The following is a 25,491-nucleotide window of genomic DNA, read 5'->3' as shown; positions in this document are numbered from 1 at the left end:
CGGAGTAAATAAATCTGGTGCGGTCTCTGACCTGAGGTAACCCGTATCCGCAAGCAGTGCGTGTTTCCCTCGGACCGAAAAAACGCACAGGGATGTTTAACAGGCCCTGCTTTTAGCAGAGTCATAATGGGAATTTGGGAAATCGTGCCGCTGTAAAAAGTAAATGACTCATTGCAGAATTGCTGTAGCTGCAGATCATCTGGAAAAAGTGAAAGGGAAGAGGTGCAATTTGACAGCAGGGGAGAAGCCTTCCAGCAAAGAACAGAGAAGGGCAGAGACATACTTATTACTAATAAAGGATATTCCAATCAACGTATCAATACATTTAGGAACAAATGATCCAAGCACGTACAAAGTATAATGCATAGCTTAGAGGTTACTGCCATAATGCAGACTCCCGGCTTCAGTCAAAGGGTTGTACTTATAGACTAGTTGCTGGGAGAAAGAAGCCTTTTCCTCGTTGTTGCTTTCACAGTGGCAACTGAACAACCGCCATTCTGACTCAGAGCACATTTCCAAACTCCTGAATCTGCATACATCTGCTGGATAAAAAAAACATGTGGCAGGGCATGCCTCAGAAAGGTTGTCTGGCTGCTCTTGCGTGTCGTAAATAGAGGCAGGTCAGGGAAATGGCTGCCGTGGAGCCACTAAGTGCATATGAGGATCAATATTGACAAGTTCAGACATGGTCTGTTTATGTTTTTTTTTAGCTAGGGGGGGGAGGTGCAGTTCTGTAAAGCTAAAAAACCATAAAAGAAATTCGACATTTAATTACAGCAATTATAAGCTTGGGCTAAGCAGGTATCGTGTTGCAATAGCATTTGTCGCTTTCTGCAAAAAAATCCTGTATTGCAGGATAGTTTGGATCCACTGTATGCTTTTATTTTCAACATCACACTGACCTGAGTATACGGGTACCAGAAAATTTCTGTTGAAATTTCTACTTTTCTTAAGGATTTGATTGAGTCAAATAAAGAACGAGTTACAGTATGGCTTTATTCAACTAAAGCACTATTTAAAACATCAAAAAATAAAGTTAGGTACATTTGCTCTAATGGCATGTACAATGGCATCTTCAATACCACTCTTCATCGGTATTAATGCGCTGGGTATTTGTGAGCTCAGTTTACGGATGTCCTACATACATCTCTCCCCTGAAGGTCTCATGCTAATCGTGCTTAGCATACATGCAAAGCCAAGTCTAAAACCTGGCTCCAGGTGACCGGACATGTGCAATCAGTTCGGCTGATCTTTCAAAGACCTTTCATTCATTTAAAAAATGAAGACGGCACACTAATTCTCTGAATAAAAAGTCCAGGCTAGTGTAAGCACAACACCTTGTGCTGAGAAACTGGCTTTGCTCCACCTCGGTCTGCACGTCTGATGAATCACAGCGATAAATGCTCAAGAACCTTTGTTACTGAACGGCTTGACACCGCACATTCTTTTTTTCCCTCCTTTGTTGTTCTGGAGCAAACTAGCGAGGGTGCATAAATCCAAGCAGGTTTCAGCTGTTGCAAGGGGAAGTGGGCAGGTATGCAGGAGATAGGGCAATCGTCATTCCCCTTGTGGGCATATCAGCAGTGCGGAACTGAGAAAGGCTGATAAGGGCCCTTTTCACGTGCTTCCCCAATGAAATTTGAGGAAGAGCAATCATTTATATATAGAATGTGGGGCAGAATACTAAAAGGAGAATAGCTTGGTGTGGTTTTACAGCTTGCCGTATCTTAGATTTTTTTTTTTTAAATAGCAGCAGTGCTTGTAATACTCAATGGAGATTTTGGCATTTGTTTGGTCGCTAGAGGAGTTACAGTACTGTACCACTACTTCAGTGGGGCTCTCTTCTTTGGGTTTAATGCTTAAACTTTGGTTTTTAGTTGTATTGACTAGTTGTATCCTATTATTCCTGAGACTTGGTAAGCTTTAAACAATTTTATGTCCCCAGAACTAAGAAATCAAGAGTAATGGCTATATGCACTTGTTTAAAGAGCAATGTGCTGTAAAATGCAGAAGACATTCTCAGCAATTGAATTACACTGGCTGAGATCAAAAATATTCACACTCACACATGCATGCATGCACGCACACACACACACACACACACACACACACACACAGAAAGCTGAGGAGCTCTGGCCCTGAAAGAAGGCCTGAGGAACAGGGTTATTCTGGCTCAACAGCTCACAAACACTCGATGATGCAGTTGTGACATACGTAAGTTACGCTCCCACCCACATTTTCACCATCATAATTTGCATGCCTTTCCAGGAGAACCAGAAGAGCTCCACTACGTAGAGACACAGGACCAGGCAATGTGCACACTGAAATGTGGGTGTACACACGTTACACACACACACACACACGGACAAACACACACACACACACACACGGACAAGCACACACACACACACACACACATACAAACACACACATACATACACACACACACACGGCTCTGCCGTTACCTCTTTGAGCTGGTCGGCGCTGCCCCATGACGCAGAGCGTTGGTGCATGCCCCTCTTCTCCCCTCCTTCCTCAGTCCAGCAGCCGGGCGTCTGGGAACACAAAATCAGCCGGTAATAAAAGCACCCACATCCCCTCTCCCAGGATCCGGGTCAGGAGTTCCTGTTTCTGAAGAGATACAGTACGCTGGGGAGGGAGTCTCCCTGCAGTACAGCCATCTCATATCAAAGAAAAATTATCGGGGGGAGAGGAGAGAGAAAGTGACATCGCAGAATGCTCAAAACAGGATGCTCAGGTCACCTCGGACAATGGTGTTAGTTTAGCGAATTACAGAATCACGCTGAATAACCGATTGTGTGTGGCAGTTGCTACGAACGCAATACAGAGCTAAAAATGAAACAAAGGGTGAATCTACTGAGGCTCAGTACGCCTCCTTGCTGGCAGGGCTTGTTCCATCTAGTAAAGCACATTCCAGCCTAAATATGGGCTGAATCTTTCCACTAACTGATCGGATCTCTGTAGACTCCTCTTTTTTTCCAACAAAGCTGGACTTGTGCAGAGGAGAGGGCTGACCACCTGGAAGGCTGAATTCATTCAGTTTCACCACTGGTCTCCCATCTGAGGACAATAATGACGTCGAGGGGAGATGAGCGACTCTCCTTTCTGAAATAAAATCTTCCATTTAAAACATATTTTATTAAACCTGTACTAGAGTGATATTAAAAATGATCTTGATGCAAATGAGAAAGCAATTCAAAGTCATCCCGTGCCGCCAGGGCTTATGGGTAAGTGGAGAGCGGGACAGTGAACACAGCGGCCAGCAACGGGGCAACAAGTGAATCCTGCAAAAGCAACACAAGCGCCGCACTGTGAAAGTCCACAGAGAAACTCTCAAACGAGCGTGGGCAGTGGAATCGAGGGAGGACTCTAAATGCCAATGTCCTTAGACTGACTCCTGGCAGAACCCCTCAGAGAAAATGTGCCGTTTGACAAGGAGGGAAACGCGAGAGCGAATGGCTTTCGCCGGAGCTCTGAGGCCGCTTATCGGCGAGCAGCGGGCTTAAAAGGGCCGTTTGTCCTGGGAGAAAGACGCCTCTGTCCTCGGGGCCGCGCGGACCCCGGCCCGAGCGCCGAGCCCTTTTTAGCAGCGCCCCTGGAATAACTGGGAGACGCTTCTGCCAGGAGTCAAGTGCGATGATCTTTTAGCAGACAGATCAGCGGCGCTGTAGGGTGAAGGCCTGCACTGTAAAGACGGGTTTTTTCCACTTCTCTCTTTAATGCAGTGAGGACATAACACAACTGGTGGATTGTCAACTGCCAACCACAGCGCAAGATAAAACAAACCAAACTCTGTACTTTCAGTAACGTGCATTTGTGCTCATGCAAATCTAACGTGTCCACAACTCAGAGTCCCCATCTGGGAGACATTGTGTGTGTAATGTGATCTCTCAGGTAGCCTGTTCTTTGCTTTTACAGCTATGCTTTCAGTGGCAAATCACACACACCCATCCACCCACACACGCACGCACACAAAAAAACGCACACACGCATTATACAAATGTAACCGTGTGGTTGGAGCAACGCCAAAAACAGTAAAACAACTCATTAACGTTTGATTTGGCAAGAAAAGTGGTTTAAGCGTATAAACAGTGTGATTTGGGTTCCTCCTGGGGAATAAAAGCATTACGGTGAGTCAAACACGTTATGCGATGTTTGACCCGCTTGTTTAAAGAGCAACAGTCAGAGCTTATGAATCCTTTTTACATACACACATCTCCCACTCCAAAAGTCTACCAAACAGACAGAACCCAGCACGAGTCTTCAAAGGGCAACAACAGGAACGTGATATTAATACACAAGAAGAGCAAAAAGAAAGAACGCCTCATTCCAAGCAACTAAAAATAATCAGCAGACACACCTTGCGGCTGTTTTAAATGGTCTTACTCCACGCGCTAGGCTACACTTCTGCATTTCCATATTTGCACAGGACTGCATAACCTTGAGGTCAGACGCGAGGCTAGGCTACGCTGATTCTCGGTGATGAGAGTGTAACGTGCTGCTCTTCGCCGGCGGGCGTAACGCGCAGTAAAAACAGGATGCTTGTGGTCTGACTGACATTACTCGGCTGCAGAGCGCGCTTCTGCGTGGAAACAAAAAAAACACACAGGCCTCACATGTGACCCGAACGCAGGAGCGCACGCAAACGCGTCTCCTGTTCCGCAGAGGCACATTCACACCTTTCTATCGCGGGCAGCGTTCTCTGTTCCTCCAAAGTGTGCGAGAGCCTTTAATAAGCGGCAGGCCTTGCGTGCTCCGTGCGTTGTGATGCCGTGATAAAGAACAGAGAGAGAGACGGCGCTACGACAGAGCGGAGAAAAGATTCAGCCCATACTGCGCACACACGCGCCCATTATATCGAGGCTTCGGGATTAACAAGATCCGCCCTAAAATGTCTATATTTCTTTCTCTCTCACACACGGACACACAGACGCAGACAAACACAGCACGCACACACAGACACAAAGACAATAGGCCCGTACGCAGGCTGCGCTAGGAACCAGGCCTATCATTAAACCCATTTCACATGCGCGCGCACACACACACAAGCGCTAAATCTTGGCTTTAGTGTGAACCAGGACTTTAAACTGTCACATCACACAGGTCTGTGCACATACAGACATGCACAGTCCGGTACGAACCACACAATGAAATGTGCCGTCGCACGTTAAACGTGGCTAGACAAGGCCATCATTCTCAGATGAATACCTTGGACATTTTGTGTAGGTCCTAAAAGCTCTGTCCAAATCCTACAAGAAGGACTGGTGTTCAGTGAGATGTTCGGTGCAGAGCCTAATGAATACAGTCCTCCCTCCAAAGCTGTAGCAACAATGGCTACAAATTGCCACTGCCTCACTGTTATTTACACTTTTGACAACAATCTTATTCGCAGAAACTTACACGGCTTAGGCTACTTTCTTTTACACACAGTCCACTTATACAAGTGGATATTTGTAATTTATTAGGCTAACTGAAAAAATTCAGGTTAAATATCTTGCTCAGTGATACAAAAGCAATCTCCCCACATGTGAATCAAACCTACAACCTGTATGATACAAACCCAGTCCCCTAACCATTATTCCACACTGCTGTGGTCATCATCATCATCATCATCATCATCATCACCCTGACAAAAATGGAATATACTGTACTATAAACATTAGACCTTTTGTGTGTTTTTAATACTTTTCTCCAATGGCCTATCACAGACAGACATTGCTTATTGTAGAAGCCTCTATGGATTTATGAGAGGGCAGACAAGCACACATTCTCCAGAGCATGCCATGCCAGGAGCTGCTTCTAATCGCCCCGCAGTTTGCAAGTCGGGCATGCGCAGACACTGGCACACGATGAGGAACTGGTGATCCCGGCTGCCTGAAATCCTCCCATCCCCAGTGTGACACCACAGCCAACTGCAGCACAGACTACGCCGTGAGTCCGTGACTCGCAACTTAAATGTATTTTCAGCGCGTTTCATGTCTTTAAGGGCATGATCATCAACACCACCATTACCATTCACGTACTGTACAAAAGTTATCAGGAACACAAGCATTCTTTTGATAGGTAGAGAACTAAACTGCAGTACAGCTGGGGTACTTCCGGCAATTAGGCTAAACCAAACCAACATCAATATCAAATGACTTTAAACAATGAAGGCGTCAGTTTTCCTAAGGAACAATTTCACTATGACACGTTCTCCATTTGCTGCTATCAGTGACCGCATCCAACCTTGCCGCCAATGTTGTACTGCCGTCCCCACAAAACAATGACACTTCCCTCTCGCAACTGGCCCACTTGTGCAAAACAACGGCCATTGTGTCGCTGGAATAAACAGAAACTTGACAGAATTAAACTCATCTGTGTTCGGCAGGCTTCTGCTGGCATGCTTTGCAGTCAGGCACGTTGTATCCAGACGGCAGACCTTCAGCTCCGTGCTGATATGTGTTTATTTGTAATGGACAGTTCTGACCTCCTGACCCCATGACCACTGTCCTATTGTACGGGAGCCGATCTGGCCCGAGTGACATCCTGTCTGGAGCGGTTTGGGACGAGGGAATGCGTGGATCCCGATGTCACGGTCAGATACGGGTCTCATACAGCGCTGCTGAAATGCTGACACATCGCTGTCCTGGCGGTTTTATCTTGTGTCGACGCATCAACTGTATAGGCCTGATACTGAATGACATGAAGAAAATCAGTGGGTGGCAACTCTAACAGGTGCCATTTCTGCCCTCATTACAAATTAGGAATACTAAATGATTCACGTCATTTCCCTGTGAATAGCCCAGATGTTCCAGGTGAAGCACAGTATAAGAGTCAAATAAGTTCGCTGCTTTAAACAGGTCTTAAATGACTTGAGACTCCGTAATTGTACTATAACTGCTATTGTCATCACTACTGCTCTTAGTACTATACTCTTATTCAGCGTGGGCTTTAGAGAGCATTAGAAGATTTCACAAACTTCCTTTTGAGTGGTTCCATTTTGCGGTCGAGGAAACAGAGCCTTTGTCAGCGCCACTGAAAAAAAAGCAGGGGCTCAGCAGCTGGAACGCAGGCTGACTGCTTCCGCAGCACCTGCGCCCGTCTACCTGGCGATTCACCGGGCTGAGCCTCAGAGCGAGGGCTGAGCCGCGGCCGCCTGCACTGAAACAATACAGAAAGCGCCTCACGGTAACAATGCAGGCCGTCGCCGTGGCGGCGCCCGCGTGACTCCACGGAGGCTCGGGCCCCGTCGGCGGGCGGCGCGACTCGGGCCGGCTCCCTTCAGCCGGCCCCCATTAGCATATGTATGGGCTTTAGCCGCGGGGCGCCGCGCCACAAAAGGGCCGTGGAGGAGGGACAGGTGGCCGGGCGAGGCCGGGCGCAGTGTGATCCCCCCGCCGGAGGTGCAGGCCCCGCGCGGGACAGGTGCAAGCTGAGTGCTTCCCCTTCACAGACTCTTTTCATTTCCGTTTGTCCTCCGCAACTTTTCTTTTTTTTCCTCCTTCTCCTTCTCCTTCTCCTTTCTTTCCCCGGCGCTCGCGCAGCGCGCATAAAAGGCCCGCTTTTGTCCCCCCGGCCCGTTTTGTTAGAGACGTGTTAAGAAGGGCCGGGCGCCGCAGGTTTCTCTCCTGAATGGACGTAGCCGTCGGCGACCGCGCGAATTTCCGCGGCTACCCGTGGCCCGCAGCGGTGCGGCCTGTCACAGAAGGCCGCAGGATTGAATCCCGCGTGTGGCACAGCCGTGGGGCCTCTGAGTGGGGTGCGTTAACCGAACTGCCTCAGATAACGTCCAACTGTTCACCCTGAAAAATCAGTCTGCGCCCTCAGTCTGCTAACTCGTGACCTGTAGGCCTTCTAAACCCTAAGCTAAACCTCTCCCCCAATGCGAAGTGATACACACTGAGGGTTAAAGAAACAAAATACAAGGGACGTACATCTCACAGCTAGCTCACCTCCCACACAACAGATTTCTGAAATAACTTAAAACAGCAGCCAGAGATGATCTTATCAATTGCAAACTGACACTGTAAATAAGCTCCTTCAAAAAAAACAACAACAACAGATCCATCATTTAAACCTGTACTATATTGTTGTGTTTTTTTCACCTCAAAAATGTTTACGGGAGAAATTACATTTTGACAGTGCACATATAGACCAGTGTTTTATTGGCAGTTAAATGATAAACAGGAAGTAGGAAAGGGCCGTACCTGCGTGGCCTTGTCCTTCATGCAGGAGGGGTAGTGCACATGAGGGTCGCGGGGCCACTGCCCGGTGAGGTAGGGGCCCATGATGGTGTCCAGGGAAGACGTCCGTCGGATGGTGTTGGAGCTCCGCACTTGCTGGGACTTGGACCTCTCCACTGCAAGACAGAGGGAGGGATAACGCATGCCACATGGCGCTCTTGAAAATGTACCAAATTGCTCACTAAAGAAACCAGGCTGCAACAAATTGAACTTCAAACCTCTAAGGAGTCATTCCCATCACAAGTCAATTACTCATCTATTGGGAATCAAACAACACTATGTATAACTATAAACAGACGTAATACATACACATACTATACATAATATACACATAGATGTACACGCACACACTTTGCACACATTTGGAAATAATCACTGCCTTCAACGCCTGCCTTCAATCAGCCAGAAGTATAGCTGGACTTCAATGTCTGCCTTGAATCAACAAGCAGTGTAGCTGGACTTAAGAATTGATTGACCAATGAATGGCCTCTCACTGAGAGACAAATCAGTCAATGCCAGTGGCTTCCCTACGTCCTATTCACAATGCTGCCATTGTCATCGGACCCCTAGCGTTAGTCATTTAACCTAGCACACAAATCCACAAAAACACATGCAGCTGTGCAACTGCGTCTCGTCCACTCTGCCAGCTATGGAGGGCTACACATGCTGCATTTACCAAATCAACCAGAGGAGGTGCTATTGAGTAAAGGGGCAGGGATATCCAAGCTACAGCTGAAGCTGTGGGCTCCCATAGGGCCTCAGGTCAATCAGGTCACGGCGGCACAGGCTGTAGAGCACAGCAGTCCAGCAACGCACAGGAGTCCGACAAAATAGCTCTGATATTGGCACCACTAGGGAGCCCTGAACATTTCACACTCAGACCATCTGACTCGTGAGCAGAGTTAAAGGTATTTCCAGTCAGATGAAAGGGAGACTGAAAGCCTTGATGCTGTTTGGAACCATTATCAATGCCGGCAGCGGGAGGATCGAAGACAGGGGGAGATACATTTCTAAGACAATTACAGTCTATCACACAAGGCCAACCTCCTCAGTGGGTAGTTATACAACATTAGGCTTAAGTGCTAAGTTTTAACGGCTTAAGCATGCAGTAAGTAGATAGCTCACTCAATCATCAACAGTTTGAGGATGTTGCCAAAAGCATCTCAGCACAGTGTAGGCTAACACTATTTGCCTTTCAAACACATCGTCCAGTAGCCGGAAAAGGCTAAACATATTCTAGAGTCACATTCAGTGACTTCTGCTTGGATATGTCCTCCGCACAGATCTTCCAGAGAAGGAAGCTAGCGCAAGTCCAATGTCTCAACCCAGATGCTGCAATGCAACCCTAAAGCAAAGCTATTCCACTGGATGCCCAGTTCATTTTCACTCTGTAGTCTGGTCTCCCAATCAGGAACGCCCAGGTTATACTGGTAAGCAAATCTCATAGGCCCTAGGGTTGGGTTGCACAGTAATACTATATATCTAATTGTGGTTTTGTAATAATCTGACCAATCACCACAATCTGGCATATCAGTTATGATCAGGTGTTGTGTTTTTTTAATCACATGTAAGGTGTAAGGCCTTACTGCTGATTGGCCATCTTATCAACACCCAATAACTATAATTGGTACTGCTTTTTCCAGGAAGCATTATGTGGCCTCTGCATCAAGTATGATTAAAGAAAAAAAGATGAAAGATAGCAAATATGCATTATAGCCTAACGTTTAAAAAACGCACTTAGATATATTTGTACAGCCCTAGGTGTGTGTGTATGTGTGTGTTTGCATACTGTACATTTTATTGCTGGCTTCATATATTTTCATAATTGATGTTGCTAGACTGGTTTAAGTATTGTCAACATAACAAATAAACAGAGCTTTTGAAGCATTTTTCATTGCAGCCATTAGGTAGGAAAGTTAAAGTGGTGTCATTCAGGCCTACTATTTGATCTGTCATCATTCGATTTACAGGCCGTAGCTTTGTCCACTTTCCTTACGAATTCTGTGTCTTGCCTCCATTAGTTGAGGTACACTAGACTAGATCTCAAACTCCCTAATGACTTTTGTGAGTGAAGCCATAAATTGATATTCAGTGGTGCTTGTGACATCATGTAAGGATACTTTGAATATGATACTAGTTCCCCCATAGGTAGGCTATATCAATGCAAATATCCTCCAAGGAACACATGCAAAATGTTGAATCCATGCATCACGACTGAAATTATGAGCTGCACTCTTTCATGGTTAGACCTGAGGACTGGTAAATCCTTGTGGATTAGTGACCCTGGACCCACTGTTAAAAGTTGAATGAGAAGTCTTGCAATAATCAAACCTTTGTGCATTATTCTTTCAATGAACAAACACACAGGTTATACACTTCCTTATAGAGGATGTAGAGAAAAGATTCTGCGTTAATTACAGTGTATAATGGGCTGGGCTAGGCTATATTGTAGGCAGACTTGGAGGGAGGAGACATACTTTCTAAAAATAATAGGCCTACATATTTGGTTGGATATATAGGCCCTATTTGGTGTTTTCACTGGAACAGTGGTGCAGTGGTACACAGCACATTCCCTATGAAATTAAAGTAGTTCTGCTCCCTCTGCATTGTTCCATTTGATCACAGGCACACGAAAAAAAAAAAAAAACTTTTCAGAGGTTCGCCTCTAGTGTGTCTGTGCAAACAGTGGAGTGTGTGAAGAGCACGCTTCGGCCCGGTTTGCTCAACACCGGCAACACAAACACAAGCCTGCCCTTGAGCAAAGCTGCCCAAACAGGATGAGCTTCTGCAGCTACGCTCCGGCGTGACCGAGGGAGATCGGGAGGCGCCGTGCTTCCAGCCGAAGCGTGCAGTAAACCCTCAGGGGCTCCCGCTGCAGGCTCACACCCACAGGAGTCCGGAGACATCATCATCTTCATTAGCACCGCCGTAGCAGAACCTCGCACTCCGGATCACCGGCAATACCGCCCAGCTTAAATTCACACGGCTGGATTTCTGCTGGCCTAATTGAGGTTACCAAGAGTTTGTGCACTCATGTCCTCTGTAGGACATGGATGAACGCGCTGGTAAAAGACTTCATCTGCTCAAAATACTCCAATGGGAGGCAGCAGGTGAAAGTCTAGCCAATTCTGAAACTCAACACCATAATACAGGCAGTTGGTGTCTCTCTCCTAGTGTCTCTCTCCATTTCTATGTAGGCTATATGCAGGCAGCACAGTGCACACACGCACACACACTCACAAACAAACCTACACACACACGCAAACTCAAACATAAACATAAACATAAACACAAACACAAACACACAAAAATAAAGATACACACACACACACATTTTAAAATCCTCCATTATGTGACATTCTGACTTTGTGACTGAAAACTCCGACACCTTAAAGAGGAAATGGAAATGAAAGCCTCAGGTAGGAGACTGAGTCACAAAAACCAGTAAGCCTAATGTATGGAGCGTGTCACTACAGCAGTCATTAAGGCATTAGCCTACGCTGAAACCGTGTCACAGCACTGCTAATACAAGCATTTGATTCTGTTAGCCTTGGTGTCTCTAACAAGCACTGACTTGATCCTCAGTGAAATTAGCTCAGTAGAAGTTCCCTGGAAACGCAAATCCATGTGAAATGAGATTCAGTCCAATACAACTCTTCTCAGGAAATAGGCTAGCCAACAAAATAGCTACTGTACTGGAAATACAATTCTAATCACAGCAAGTGTTTAGTCTCTAGTTTAAAAGCTGCCAAAGGAGAGTACTGTAGGTCAGGAGGTTTTGGCAGGCTAAATCCGATTATCCATTTCCATATAAAATAAATTATTCTAAACACGTAGCCTACAGTTTTTCCGGACATTACCTGACCAATTAAATAAGCTGCATGCTTCAGCTTCGAGATTCTGGCAAAGGTGACATAGGTGATGTCATCTTGTGCAAATCCAGGGGATTACAGGTGCGTTTAAAGGGAAAGGATTTTGATCTGCCCATGATCCCATCACAGAGCCCAGTTTTCCGTATCCAATGGCAACAATGGCAACAGTTGCATGCCAAGGCATACAATCAACAAACTCCTTTTTGAAATGGCTTAATTCTGTTTTTCATACGTTCAAAGCCAGGAGCAACACAAAAAAACCTGTACATTGTAAAATATCTGAAGACTCCTTTTGAAAATAACGGCTATCAGTGCTAGTCAGCTTATGTGCTTAATAGCTGCTAAATGTAGGCTACTTGAATGCTGTTCTTATTTTATAGACTAAGTGTTTATTACATTTATTATGGTAATACACAACACCGTCTAATTGAAAACAAGTTGTCTAACAGTAAAAACATTCTCTACAAATGCCGGTGACTAGCCTATAGGCTATAATGTAGGCCTACATATAATATAATCAAGCCTTGTTCACTACATCTCCAAGTCCAACCAAAAACAAAGTTTTATTTTTTCCACATCACATAAAAACCCCTTAAACAAAATAGTCTGTTGCTTGGTATGCCCCAATAAATATCTTTCTAGGTTTTATTTTGTCATAGACAAAAGGTGCCTTTAGTTGTTGATACGCTCATTTCAGAAGAATTGGGCCAATATGAAAGTAAATTTTACTGAAATAAGTGAATAAATGAAGCTCCACTAAATAAGTCTAAATAATGACTAAAGATAGCTGTTTTGTCCGACTTGGGGATCTCCTGTGTAACCAAAACATTGCCCAAAAATGAATGGAAGCAAATGTGAACTATTCAAATGTATTTACATCTCTGATACACAGACACTCAGATTAGCTGGGGGATTTACATAATTTTGTTATGTAAAAAATGAAACTGTTATCAGATAAATGCAACAGGCACAAGAGGCACTTCACTACAGCCATTGCACCTGTCGCTTGCAGAGTGACTTACAGATTAAAGTTTTTCTAAAGCTTTCCATCGTTTCCCCAAGATTGTGAAGATGAGAGCAAGTTGCTTCACTCCCTTGAGAACCTGAACATTAGCAGATTACTGTAGGCCATCTATCACATCTTGGCTGCCCGCTTGACAATATATGTGTATGAATAGCTTTCAAAACTGTTAATGGTATTTTCCCTGCATGTGCTCTGTGTGGATTCAGTAAAAGTGCTTCTCGTACTAGTGTCTGGCCAGTGTATCCAAGCGCATAAAAAGAATAGTTGACAGTGACAGCGTAAGCACCATAAAATTTTAAGTTTATTAGCATTTGACTTTAGAACATTTTTCAGCGGCATTAATGATTGCTATATTTTGTACTAGTTTCAGAATGTACCGTCACGTTGCTAGTAAGAAGTGCATGGATCTTTCGATGCAAAAAAAAAAAACAATAAATAAATATAATGTTAAAAAAGAAGTGCATGGTAATTAGACTGGCTCTGGGATCCTGGCTAAGGAGATCTGGTTTAATTCCAACAGCATGGTGGTATGCTCCTCTTGCTGTGGTTTTGTGATATGTCAGTAATTATTCATTTGATAAGGGTGATGAAACAGAAAGAGACCAAATGTCCCCCAGATTGTCCACACCCTGACAGGACAGCATTTGGTGTTTGGTACTGAAGCCCAGTGTTTTCTCCTCCTTATTTTCCATCAGTTCAGCAGATGGACGGAGTTTGTTCCGATGCCAAAAGCGGCCAGTTGAAGCACACACAATGACACCATATCAGTTTGCCAAATATTTTCCACTATCTAATGTAAAAACCCAAGACCCAAATCCCAGCCACCAATAATGACTATGTCCAGAAATGAGTGCAGCAAGTTTGCAGCTGGCTATAAATGCACAGACACAAAGGAGCTGTTCTGAGAATGCAAACACGGTCAGTGTACACTAGGAGAAGCGCTGGTAGAGATGTAGACAGGCATGTCCGAATCAGTTTAGGTATTTTATCAGCACTAACACATGTGAGCCACACGGGCTCATTGCGCTTCACGGTGGTGTTTCAGATTGAGATGAGATGAAGCTCTGAGAACGTGACTGTACACTGGCCAATCAGGAAGCTTTCCACATACTTATCAGTGTTTCCATTCTTTGTAGCTATATGTAATGCATACTCACTGCACTCGCCCTCACTAACTACACTCACTGATTGGCCATTATGCCATTAGTAGATACACAATCTACTTTCAAGTGTTTCTGCTAAGGAATTGCAGATACAGGTTGTCTATTTGTCTTAATTATGAGATGTATGCTAAATTTCATTGATGTTTCAATGTAATTTAATGTTGTGTTCTTTAATTCAATAAAGTATTTTAAATGAATTTTCCTTTCCAAAAGCACAGCGATTCTGATAGTGAGGTAGATATTTTAGTATACCACCCAAACTCTCCATCTGAAAGGCATGTCAGTCATTTCCAATGTTCATTATGAACACAACAAGCCATTGCTTGTGATCGATTCTTGTTAATGTCACCTGTGAAATTCTGTGAAAGGGTTAGAGCTGCCAAGAACCAAGAAGCCATGTAGACTGGGAATAGCCTCATTTGCAAACATGAGTTTACAGGATTGATAGAATGGGCCCTTTCTTGGTTTACATAAACTGTATTACTGTACAATGCAAAATATATTCTGTAATTTTATGCCAACAGACAACTGTATTTTCAAGGAGTAGAGCTGAAAGCTTTTGGAGAGTTGAATTGAGTTAAGTTAAAACCTTACATACAATTGAAAATTTTGAAATACAAATTAAATGTAATTGAATTTTGATTTCAAAACATTACATACAATTTCAAATAATGAATGAAATACAAATTTGGATTTTAATAAATTCCCTGAACAGGGAAAGCAATAAATTTAAATTGTTCCAGCTTGTATGAGTCAAATGTGATACTTAGGTCACAAATATAGCTTCATTTTTGGAGGCTGTTTGCGAGAAATAGGCCCATTAGTGACAATACTGAGGAAACTGTGACATTCAGAGCATACTGTATAAGCCCTACTGTAGCTAGCTATGCTATGGCCTAAAAACACGCACACACTTTAATACACACTATAACATTGAGCTAGCCCTCAGTTGCTAGCTAGCTCCGCTAGCCAGCGCTGCATACAGCATTGTCCTTGATAGCTGTTAGCTAAATGGGGTGACTAACATAATCTTTTTGCTAGGATATTCAGACCAGCGTTCTGCACCAATTCAGGCCCGACAGTGCTGATTTTGGACCAGAAACAGTGCAGATCCAGCCCGGAGTGGCTTGCCGAGTTGCAGCCTACTTAAAATATGAAAGTGAACAAATCTCTTACATCCATGCTTCTCTAGCTAGCTAATGCATTTAAGTTTCTTCATTCGCGATTAATTTTTCTATGAAAAAAAACCCTCACAAGAGGCAAGCAAAGAGCAAGGAAGTACTGCCTTGAAAGACTCCCCACGCTGTCAAATTCAAACTATAAAGCAGCTAACATAACTAAAAAGCCAATAAAACCAAAAAATATAAATGTTACTATAAAAATTTAATGTCAATATGTTTTCATTTTAATTGTTCTTTTCAATTTTAATTGTAATTTAATTGTAAAGAATTTGCCTCACTAACCAATGTCTGATGTTCTTTTGGGCCAGGGGTTCAGTTAACACCTGTCACAAAATAAAGGAAACTCAGACTTGTGAAAAGTCCTTTCTTCTTTAACCCTACATGTGATTCAAGTGATGAAACACTATCCAAGTGGAATTTAATATGGTCATATTCAGCAAAAGATGTGAGCAAAAAGTCAAATATGTATTTTTCTTAAAAAAAAAATACTTTGATAAAACAGAGTTTTCTACATGAGTTCCACTTTTCTCAGCGGAAGGCTGGTAATTAACATGGTGCATAAGGTTAAACCTAGGCTATATTAAAAAGCTTACATGAAGAGGGTTTACGTAACAGTATGTGAACGATGGTAGTCGCTTGTAGGAGTGTACAGCATGGCTCTACTGTACACACACTGAATGAACCAGACAGCTGAATTCACTAGCGGACTGCCATCAGGGAGGCTGCAGACCTCCTTTGTGCTGGAAGGGGATTGTTTCAAATGCAAATAACCACCGGCATCTGATGTTCAGCTGCGTAACAGAGGGAGCAAGATGGCTGAAAGATGCCCCCCCAATGGTGCACCCCAGGTGAAACCAGATTACCCCTCTGTTCCCCGAATGAACGGGCTGCCTGTTCTACTTCAGAGCGCTGCAATAAGCATATCCGCCTCTTGTGTCTGCATGTAGCCTATTCAGTGTCTTTGGCTGCTTACCAGCATCATCGCCATTGCCATATTATTCAAACCTAAACCTTAAAATAAGGTTCCATAAAGCAGAACTGCCAATTTTAATATTAACAATTCACAATGGAATCAGCTGGGCTGTCGCTGAAAAACTGGGCTGTCACTGTTCTGTGATTTGACCCTCCCTACCATGGTAACTGTCTGCTGGAATGGTTGGACTGTTTTTGCCAAGTGGATGATTGCTTGGCTTGTTGCTCAAGAAATAAAGGCAAAAGCTTACAAAATATCTGCACATCAGGTGTATTCTCATGGAATGACTTCTATTATGGTACATTGCAAATAGCTTCCCTAATTCTAAGAGTATACAGAAAAGAGGGTGGCTTCTTCTCCTTGAAAAAAAATAAGCTAGGAATTAGCTAGCCAGTTTTATAAATTATATAGTATAGGTAGAACAAAGAAATATAATTAACCAATTAGCAAACACTAGCTGCTGTAGTGAGTACAATGCATCTCTTCTTCTGTTTGGTTGAACGGCATATGTTGTTGCTAGTTACGCTAATCGAGTTAACTTGTTAGCTTTGCTGCTTATTTACTGTACTGTGTTAAAGTCAGAGACCATTCTTACTTTCATTTACTTTCCTGTAAAGAGTTCCATTAAGTGCAAGTTAGTGTTTTTTCAATGTCAGAAAATAATGTAGCAAATGTACATCTAACACAAAATTACACAAAAACCTCCACAACTACAGTATGTACAATATCAAATATTTCAATATTTAGTGTGTCCATCCTTTGCCTTCATTAAAACTTCCATTCTTTTCAGGAGACTTGCTTTGAGTTTTTCCAAAGAGATCTGCAGGGTTATTTTTCCATGCCTCCAAAGTTCAGTCTTAGAAGTTGGTTGCATTTTAGGTTTCTCTTGATCCATGTAATCCCAAACACATTCAGTGATGTTGAGGTCTGGATTCTGGGGTGACCAGTCCATTGTTCTGAGAACACAAAGAGCTTGATCTTCTTAGCATGTGTGCTTGAGGTCATTATCTTGCTGAAGAATTAATTTGCCCCAATCCAACATTGTCCAGAGGGTATTATATGATATGTTAAGATTTGCTTGAATTTATCAGCACTCGTAATACCTTCAATCAAAACCAAATGACTCCAGATGTTATTATACAACCCCAAGCTTGCACTGATCCTCCGTCATGCTTGACTGCCTTCTCTTCTTACTTCCGAAAATCACAAATTCACAAATTAGAGATTTTTTGAGACATTTACAAACCAATCTCAAATTGATCCATAAAACTTTACTCCACCTCTCAGGTGTCCAGTGTCCGTGTACTCGTTGAAATTTTCTTCTCTTTTGTTTATTTTATTTTCTTGCATTGAGTTGTCTTCTCACAGTGCCAGCACTGACAGTCAGAAACACCTGTGGATTTATTCAGAGAGTGGTGTTTGATTTATTTATTTTTGCCACAGTGCATGACCGAATTTATTTCACGCGTGTTTCTGACATAACAAAAAACACTGATGAAAAGACTAAATTTCAAATCACATTTAAAGGACACTGAAAGTCAAAATCAACAGATGAATAGATTCACTCCAAAAGGGTCATCTTTTTCCTCCTCTGTTCTGCTCTCCTCAGCTCTTGCCCCTACCTGTTTGGGCTCTTTACAGATTTGTACTAATTGAAAAGGGCTGGAATTACTGCCATGGCAACCTGACATGAAGGGTTCATGATCAGGGCAGAGTTGTAAGGACAGACTGTCAGGGGTCCTTAGCCTGAGGAAAGGGGTGTGGAGAGTTTGAAAAATTAAAACAAGACAAAAACTTTTGGGAAACGAAGCTCAAAGAGGGATTATGCCATTCACCTCATGCTTATTTTACAATAGAAACATTTGCGTGCAATTGTTAGGTCTAGCTAAAGCAGATGCGTGTGCATGTTTTCTGTAAATATTTAACAAACCAATATGCCAAAATCCATGATAGAAAAGGCGCAAATGGAACTCAACTCAACTCAACTTTCTGTCTTCCTGAGTAACGCCACAAAAGGTTGTCACATCATTCAAATTAATTTAATGTAGTTAGTGGTGTTTTTGACAATCAGATGATCCTGTGTTCAAAGAACAATCAGTGAACTGAAAGGCATTCTCATGGGACAGTTAATTTTGTAAATATTATTTCTCTGGTATTTCTCTTGTGCCGTGCACCATTAATGAAATGTGATGATCCTTTAAGCAGAAGCAGTATTTTTCTCTGGTTCCTCTTCCTCTTGTTTCTCTTGTGCTTTCTTTCTTAAATATTTCTCTTATCGGCCACTCACATGCTGTCCTATGTTTTTACAGTAAAGCACACATTACAGATGAGCGTATATAGTACTGCACTGGCCCCTCAATGAAATTGATGAGTTCTGAGAAACAAGGAATTTCACAACTTATAAAGTTCCCTCTGCTATCTCGTTAAAAAATAAAAATGCCGACACAACCCCCAGCAATGAGCAAGCACGGAATCTCATACTCATTCTCGATTTCATATGACATCGCTGAATCTCATTGACACTTACGCAACCCCCAGATGCCATCCACCAAGTATCAGCTTGGCAGAACATGCCCCATACCCATACAGCACAGAGAGTTTGGCACTTTTCAGGGTTTCCAACAATAACCAAAATGACCACAGACACTCAGTCTCAGCCCTTAAGAACATTTACTTCTGTAACTTCTGACCTCATGTAAACACAGAATTCAGATCCAACTTCACACGTCCTCACAATAAAGCCACAAAATTGGGTTATTTTGTGTTGTCTCCTTCTCCATTAGCCTACATCTACCTACATCTGCCAATAACAACATCTGATCGAACTAGTCTGATCAGAGTAGTCAATTGCATGATACTCGGATACACAGGCAAAATAGACACGTATCACCACAAGTGATGCTATTTCAGCCAATAGAACGCATTTCATTCTTAAAACTTTGAGGTCGCCATCTTTGTTTTGTGTGGAAGCTAGCTTGCTTATCATCTAATAATTGTCAAAAATTAAAACGATCGCTTTTACAGCTGTATAATCTTTGTCGGAAATTCATGAATGTTATTCTGCAGTGTCCCAATTAGGCTAAGCATGTGCATCCTTCCTGTGATGGAAACTGTAAATACAAAAACCCAATTGGAAAATGTGATTTATAATTTAAGACAGTTGAAATGTTTTTTTTTTTTTTAGACTACTGAAAAATACCAGTCATCAAAATAAACAGTAATTTACAGTAACTTGACATTTGCTGTTATTTAGTGAGTCATCAAGCAGGCATTAAACTTGGTAAGTTTTTTTAAGTAATTCATAGCATGTTTTTTTTTTAAATATTTCAGTACATTAAGAATGTCTTTCTCTGTAAAATATTTAATCGAAAGGGAATTTTTAAATGATGTGTGAATTTAATGTTATACAAGCCATTCTACATGTGCTCATATGTACATCATGTAACCTAGCCTATATCATTTTATAAAGCAGAATTTTGTATTAACAGAACATCTATGAATAAAGAATGTGCCTTTTTTAATAAAGCATTCAAGAAAAAAAATTACTTGACAATTAATGTGAAATCTTTATTGTTAACTTAGACAAAATAACATTTCTTATAATTTCTTAGTGTTGAGTCTTTAAATATAGCTGTTAATAAACACTGGCTAATGTAGGACTTGTGAGCCATTGTTGCCAATATTGAACTCACAGACATTGTACTAAATTGTTAGAGAATAAATTAGGCCTGCTCAGTAAATTGCATGCACTGCCACTGTGAAGGACACCAGGAAAATCTGCATGGGCCACATGAATTCAGATAGTATTCATTGGCTTTCCTTGAAAGCTTTCAGTCATTTATATCGTACAGCAAGTGAAACAATGGAAGAAAATCCAAATATAGCCGAGTGTAGTCCAAGGTCCAGTTTTCCAATTACCTGTCAGTTGTTATTTAAAAAAAACACACATTTCTTTATTTTATTTTCAGCATTTAAGTTTTTTATTATTCAAATTTTGAAATCAACCCATTCTATGAACATAGTAGGCTATAGGTAATGGAATTGTGGTACGTTCCAAAATACTAGTGAAATCTCATCAGGTGCATTAGTTTCCCCACTGAGCAAAAGTATATTTGACCATCAGGCTACATACAGTAAGCATAAGACAGAAATCAGAAATTTTATGCAAGACGATAGAGAGTGAACAGGCCACATTCTCAGTCGGAGTGTTATAATTTGGCTTTCTAATCTCTGCTCTAATCTCGTCCTCAAAGTTAACCGTAGGTGGTTGTGAAGGGTGTGATTACAGGTCAGGATGGGGAACTGGGTCGATTTCACCATGAAAATTAATTGATATATTCTCAATATTTAGTTAAATAAGTTAATACCAATACAGTTTACTGAGACTACAGAAAGCACGTACATGGCAAAAATTATCCCTTATCCATAAATTCATATCACCTATGGTTAAAGCATGCCAGGCTAAACCTCCTGATTATCCACTTTTGGGTGAAGTGATTAATAATTTTTTAATGGTATACAACTTTAAATTTCAAAATCTCTTGTCAATAATCACTGCTGCTGCTGGGCTATTTTTTGAGGGAAGAATTCATCTGTTGTCCATAAACATGTAGGCTATTAAACACAAAGAACAATTTCAACCTTGGCAAATCACAATTGTCGATAAATTTCAGTTATGGCATTTTTTCTAGTACTTCTTTTGGTGAAAAGTTAAATTTAATGTATACTTGTATTTAATATTTCTTTATAATAAAATACAAATGAAAGCAAAGGCTTTCCAAGTGATAAATAAACCATCAGCTTTGACATCTGGAGGTTTGGCCAAGAGGGGGCCTTTCTTTGTTGAGGAGTATCTGAAATAGGGATGATGTCATCATTTCAGAACCTAAGGTCATGTGTTGGAATGTCACCCTTGTCTCTGGACTTCACGCCTGTCCTGTTGTCCTGGGAACTCTTTCAGTACTGTCAAGTGTGATGACAAAAAAGCAGAGTCTAGAGTGTGGTTTCAGATGAAAATGTTTACACTTCGGTCTCTTCCAAATAACTTAGGCTTGTACAGTTCACCTCTAGGTACAAAATCAGAGGGGAGAGGGGGGAATTATAAAACCAGCGAATGTACCAATATGAAATTATCATTAATAGCACAGTTAACATAGCCTACCTGTGGGGTAACCTGCTTCAGGGTGATTTTTAACCCTGTGTAAAAGTTAACACCCTGTCTACAACAAGACTGTGTTCATGTAGCCTATTTAAATTCACAAGAAATCTCTTAAGATCAACATAAGCACAAAGAACAGTGGCAATCAGTGTGAAACTGAGAGAGCACAAAGACAGTAAAACACATCCACAAGTGAATTTTTTTCTTCTGCTTGCTGCATTGCGGTGTCCGTCTGTCCAGTTCAGGTGGAGCGACTCCGCTTCTAAAATGCATCGCCCGTTTTGATTCGGAGGTCGCCCCGATCAAACTCTTCGTCAACTTTTCATCACGTCCTTTGGGGTTGGACTAGGTTGAAGGTCACAGCTTTCAGGGTGACAAAGAATGCGAAGCATGCTATTGTCACGGACTCAAGTCACAAAACGCACAGGACCCGCAATGCAGCACACAAAGATGGAGGCTGCCATTTTGAAAAGGTAAGGACAGCCGCCATTATGCTCTGCCGATGCAAGAGCTGGTTCGACAGTGGGGATGACGGAATATGAATCGAGATTCATGGTCTGTGCCGACAACAAAACCCTGAAGGTCACGCTGGTGAAACTCCCCTTTGGCCACTCGAAAAATAGTCTTAAATTACGCCAGCCCATCAACTCGGTATACCACCAGACTCGGATGCCAATGTCAGAAAAAAAGCGCTCACAGCAAATGCCACTTTTTGTAAAAAAAGAAATCTATTGTGCAGAACCAAGAATATGTTAACCCGTTTTTTACTTATTTGTAACTGAATACACTGTAGTAAATTTTATAAATTTGCATAATTGCATAATATTAGATCAATACACAAGTGATCTGAAGAACACACAAATCTGTCTATAAACAGAGGACCAGAGAGAATAGTATTCTCGGGTTCTATAACACCCCTGGGAGCACATCCACACGATTGGCAGGATTTTAGGGGGCCTGTAGTGCTTAAGAGGGCGGACTGGCCTTCCATCTTCCCTTTCAGTGCATCTCTTTATCAGAGGAAGCATGACCGTGCATCCACAGAAACACAAAATGTCAAAGCTCTCATCTCTCTTGCACATCTGTTAATATGTAAAACAGACCTTAAAATACCCTTGTCTGTTTCATGTCGGACGTGCACACGCCTACACACACACACACACACACACACACACACACAGGCTTGTGATTATGTACCGGACTACAGTTTGGTAATTAGGCCCATGTTCTACCTTTCAGTTCAGGAGGTGCTAATCCTAGGCCCTTAGATGGCCAGGCAAGCTTCTTCATCCCCTGTGCTTGTAAACAACATCGTATTGGCAGCACCCAGGGAATGCCAAGGGATTTAACTGACTTCCTCATCATAAACACTCATCTGAAAGGTTCACTAACTTTCCCCTACATCTATTTTCTGAGTTGAGCTTCTTTTACCCAAAAGGGGAGCAATTCGTCTCGTCAAAATACAATTTAAATGTCACAATCTGTGCCATTGATTCACGACTAGCTAGCCAGGTAATCTGATTGTGCTGAAATAAATTGCCTCTTTCAAATGAGCATTCCACAACCGGATTGCTTCTACAGTCGGAAAGTCCTGAGAAGAGGAAAAGGAGACTGTACTGTAGGTTTTTCAGTTTGTTAGCAACTGTAGCTACCTCACCAGATCAACGGTAGTATGTTCTTAGTTATATAATTTCAGTAAAATGTATAATTAAGAAATGTACAAAGTATAAAATGGTAACGGCTGTATCTGTAATACTGCAAGGTAGTGTGGATATAGCTTTATCCTTATTTAATGCCAGATTTGACACACTAAATTAAATTACAATACATTAGCAAGCTAGCCATCATAATAGCGGCGGACGGATGCAAGGGAACATAAATGGTGGGTCAGCCGTCTTACCTCTACAGACGGGTGAGTTTGGAGTCCGCTCAGGTGAGCCCTTGTTGTCTGGCGACAGTCTCTGTTTTGCAACCAGTTTTGCGTCCACTGAGCCGTTTGCCCCGGGATTCGACAACAGCTGTGTCGGACTTGGGGGGCTGGAGCAACGGGTCGTGGTCTGTCCCGTGTTGCTCCCAACTGAGAAGGAGGAGAGGGACCGAGTAGGACTGTGCTGACTTCCACGCAAGAGCTGGTAGGGCACAGTGGCACGGATGGGTTGCAGCCGGCTAATGCTGCTGTTGTTGCTGGTGGAGGTGGGGGAACCTGCATTGCTGCGTCTGACTCGCGATTGCTGCTGGTGAGCTGAGTTTGTAGCGGATGCGGACATGATCGCTTAGTCCAAAAACACTTTCAGTTAGAAAACAGAACGATTAGACAGAGCTCACCCGGTCCTCCTACAAAATGAAGGACGATTTCCGATAAACATTTAACTTCCCTTGACAGCAATGTGGCTTTGTAAATAACAGTTTAAGTGCCAGCTTAGTTTTGCCCCAGCTACCTATCAAATGTTTGGTAGTTAGTTAACAGTATAACACACCCGTGAAAACAAGGACATTAATCCAGCATTTCCATGTTAAATGTACTTCAAATATATATTGAAGACTGGTATTGTTAAAATAGGAAGTTTGAAGTGAAGAGGACGCAATATTCCAATGCAGTCGGTACGTTTCCCTACTATGCCAACCTTACTCCAAATGACAGTTGCATCGGCGCAGCGACTGGCTGACACAAGAAGGCGGGATACAAGCCTCAACCGTAATCATCCGGTTGGTGGTTGTACGATAGGATTCTGTGATCATTGGTCTGAGATGGGATATTGACTTCGATTTTGGCAAATGAGTTCATTGAGGTTTTGTACGGCAAGGACGTATTCTGTTTTTCTCCCAAAGCCAATTGGTTTTGGAATTTAATTGACAGGACACAACGTGATTCATACACTTCGTAGTGTGCTTAAGTAGCATAGTGCACCGTGACCACAGATATTAATATGAAATTATGGAGCGCTGTTAATATTATTTCAAATGCCTAAATCAATTGTTTCTTCATAAGGAGTATTGTATAATAAAGAGTGCATGCATCTGCCGTTATGTGTAGGTCAAAATAAAATTCACAGTGCTTTGCAATGATCCATGGAATCAACTGCATGACTGTAGTTACATAACATTCAATAAAGTGATGAACAGTGCACCGAACTTCATTGTTGGACTGGGAACCGTGTGGCGTATCAGGAAGGGGATAAATCCTGGTTCTGGTCATCTGAACAGTTTAATCTTTATGGTGAACGGTTTTGGTTTTTAGAAGAAGGCCTAAATACTTCCTTTCATGGCGCATTATCCCATTTCACAATATTTTGTGCTGCTGGTGCTGCTATTATGCAAATGTTTCCTATTTTCTAAAATGGTGAGAGCGATTACATGTAGGGATTTGTCATTTTTTACTTTCAGTGAAGACATACTGATATGCATGATTGTTAATGCAGGCCAGTTATGTACAGAGACATGCTCACCCAGCAATATGCAGAAACATGCTTACAATGTAGTAAATGCATGAACATCTAGTAAAGTAACATTTTTCAATGGAAAGTTTATAGCATGGCATTTCTGAAAGTGGGGGGGGACAAAAAATCCTGGTGTCCTCCCTATTCCGGCACCCATGAAAGTAGGCTACTTTGTTGTTTGTGGTTTGATTGTTGAATTTAATAGGTGAACAAGACGATAACAAAATGCTTACATTTTACATTATATAACTAAAATTGATTAATTTGGCAGATGTACTTGTCCAAGCTACTTCCAAGTCTTTTGGATGTATGTCTAACTGATAGTGAAACAGTATGTGTCAACATGCAACTGTCCTCCCGGTGTCTTTCTATGTGCACTGAAGTACAATAATTTAGTTAATTCCTCACAGCAGCATTTCCTGTTGATGTTTACAGAA

The 25,491-nt window shown here is 42.3% G+C and overlaps 1 protein-coding gene across 2 annotated transcripts in view; it reads right to left on the bottom strand.

Annotated features, from left to right (window-relative positions):
- LOC118230689 (glucocorticoid-induced transcript 1 protein) overlaps window positions 1-24,274 on the bottom strand; it is a 33,623-nt gene extending 9,349 nt beyond the window's left edge. For both annotated transcript variants that reach the window (XM_035423918.1, XM_035423928.1), the window contains exons 1-3: window positions 23,518-24,274; window positions 8,211-8,362; window positions 2,466-2,555 (exon numbers count right to left, since the gene is read on the bottom strand). In XM_035423918.1, coding sequence (XP_035279809.1) covers window positions 2,466-2,555; window positions 8,211-8,362; window positions 23,518-23,884 — 609 coding nt within the window. In that variant the 5' untranslated portion in view covers window positions 23,885-24,274. The remainder of the gene's footprint in view (window positions 1-2,465; window positions 2,556-8,210; window positions 8,363-23,517) is intronic.
- Window positions 24,275-25,491: the final 1,217 nt, after the last annotated feature.

The sequence above is a fragment of the Anguilla anguilla genome, chromosome 1 (assembly GCF_013347855.1).
Source record: "Anguilla anguilla isolate fAngAng1 chromosome 1, fAngAng1.pri, whole genome shotgun sequence".
Lineage (NCBI taxonomy): Eukaryota > Metazoa > Chordata > Actinopteri > Anguilliformes > Anguillidae > Anguilla > Anguilla anguilla.
The sequence above is the reverse complement of the archived record's forward strand: the minus strand, read 5'-3'. Positions and strand labels throughout refer to the sequence as shown.